This window comes from Trachymyrmex septentrionalis, unplaced genomic scaffold, assembly GCF_001594115.1.
Source record: "Trachymyrmex septentrionalis isolate Tsep2-gDNA-1 unplaced genomic scaffold, Tsep1.0 scaffold51, whole genome shotgun sequence".
Taxonomy (NCBI): Eukaryota; Metazoa; Arthropoda; class Insecta; order Hymenoptera; family Formicidae; genus Trachymyrmex; species Trachymyrmex septentrionalis.
The window spans coordinates 931,332-933,546 of NW_017305683.1; the positions used below are offsets into that span (position 1 = coordinate 931,332).

Genomic DNA, 2,215 nt, shown 5'->3' on the forward strand with positions numbered 1-2,215 from the left:
TATACATATACATATGTATATGTATAACCTGTTTGGGTTCTTCTTTAATTATTGGCAAGTTCCCTTCGACAAAATCAATGCCCTGGCATAATGTTTTATCCAGCGTATAAATTGGTTTCTCCATCAGTCGAGCGACTGGCAGGGATTTCTCTATCATCGTATTCAACACACTTTCAACGGTGTCGAAAGCCCAATTTACAAACGTGTTTGTACCTTTTACACGTTCGTACACTTCCGTGGATTTATCCCACAAGTAATTCACGCTGGGTATTTTACGGGCGCGATCAACAGCTTGAATTCGATATAACTGATCAGAGAGTTCCATATCCATGGCTATGATTAAATCGAAATCTTCTTCTCATCGAATAACCTCTTGATTCCTGAGACTACACGATCTGTAACAAAAAAAAAAGATATTATAATTCTAAGAACTAATTAGTTTCTGCTACATCTATAAAAATTAGTTTTAAATTACAAATTTAAGTTTTAATAGATGTAGCAGGACCATTAAAGTGGAACTGGCTATAAATTAAATTAAAAATATTTCAACGAACGTTTAAGAAAAACACAAGAGCATTATGAACTTTATGAAAGTATAAACTCTGTGCATGAATTATTTATACAGAATGCAAATTAAATAAAAGAATGAATAATATACTAACGTAAGAAACATTTGTCTTTCACTATAATATTTAAGTCATTGTCAATAAAATTTCTTTATCATTGTTATTGTATCATAAATGTCATTATTACATTAAGACTCTATCTGCAGCTTAATAATAAATACTAACTCAGATTTCATTAACACATTCTATATATGAATTGCAATTCAAGCAAGAACGGCGTTCGCGAAGAAGAAGAAAAAGTTCATTTAAACACTAAGCGAGAACTAATATCGTGATTGGAGTACAAAGCAGCGGGCGGTAGGAATGCGCGTGGCTTACTACGACTCATTGTTCGCGCTCTCGATCGATGGAAAGTCGGAGTTATAGAAACATATATGCGTTCCAAGATCAATGTCACGATCGTGAATTGACAGGTGCTCCGATCGATGTGATACGATGTGATAAAGGAAAATTGTTAGTTTGACACTTACCCGACGCGATCGTTGCGACAGTAAATGGATGCCAACTTCCCTTCAGCTGCCCTATAGCTTTGTATTTCTCCCTCCCTCTGTTATACTTTCTCTTTCTTTTATTCTCCTTTCTCGTTGTCCCCCTCTTTAAACATAGCTGCAGTTGTACCTTGATCACTGACTCATTTCACTGTTTGTTTACTCCGACAGGCAACCGCGAGTTCAATCAATTATTATGTACACTTTAACGCACTAGCAAGATTACTCCATTCCTTATCATTTTCCATCACCCGGTATTAAGCGGAAATACGATTGCTCGCCAAGAGATTACGTCGCTACTGTTAAGTTCTCGATAGTTCATTTCGAAGCAAACGTGCGTTGGTAACGTGAAGACTGAAGTAATCTATATCAGAGAGAAACCTGAGAAACGCCATGCTGGCCTTTTTCCTGTTACCGTCGAAATCACCCGTACATCCATTTTCAGTTTAGAAACTACGTCGAAAATAGATGTGGTTCGTCTCTGTACTAAATCCCCAGGATAGAAGCGTGCCGACTATTCATAGGAGGGATAGTTTAATTTAATGAGTCCTTGAAAAAATTTTAATTCCGCATATCTTACATATATAAATAAAAATTGTTGAATTTTACTACATTTATCTATTTTTTTACAACATTTATCTTATAAAATTATTTATGTTTCTTTATGCAAATTTTTAGCCCGTTTTTACCAAACATAATTACTAGTATGTATCAATTAATAAAGACTATAATTACTAGCAATTATAAATACTTTTAATAAATTCAATTTTTTTTTAAATATATATTGTCAATTTAAAGTATAATTTAGCAAAAACGAGCTATAAAAGCTCACCATCACCGCCAATTTTATCGGCGGTTCTCTTTTCTTTGTAAGTATACTCAAACACAAATAATAATAAATAAAAAAACAGGCTACTAAATTTATTAGTAGCTCATTTATTTTATGGGTGAGTATATTTACAAAGAAAAGAGAACCGCTGATAAAATTGGCGAGGATGATGGAGGGCCTCTATAGCTCGTTTTTGCTAAATTATACCTTAAATTGACAATATATGTTTAGAAAAGATTGAATTTATTAAAAGTCTCTATAATTGCTAATTA

General features: G+C 33.5%; 1 protein-coding gene across 1 annotated transcript in view; it reads right to left on the reverse strand.

Moving 5' to 3' along the window:
- LOC108751675 (lipid storage droplets surface-binding protein 2-like) overlaps positions 1-1,449 on the reverse strand; it is a 2,795-nt gene extending 1,346 nt beyond the window's left edge. Inside the window, exons 1-2 of the mRNA XM_018491977.1 lie at positions 1,097-1,449; positions 29-395 (exon numbers count right to left, since the gene is read on the reverse strand). Coding sequence (XP_018347479.1) covers positions 29-331 — 303 coding nt within the window. The 5' untranslated portion in view covers positions 332-395; positions 1,097-1,449. The remainder of the gene's footprint in view (positions 1-28; positions 396-1,096) is intronic.
- Between the last annotated feature and the right edge of the window lie 766 nt (positions 1,450-2,215).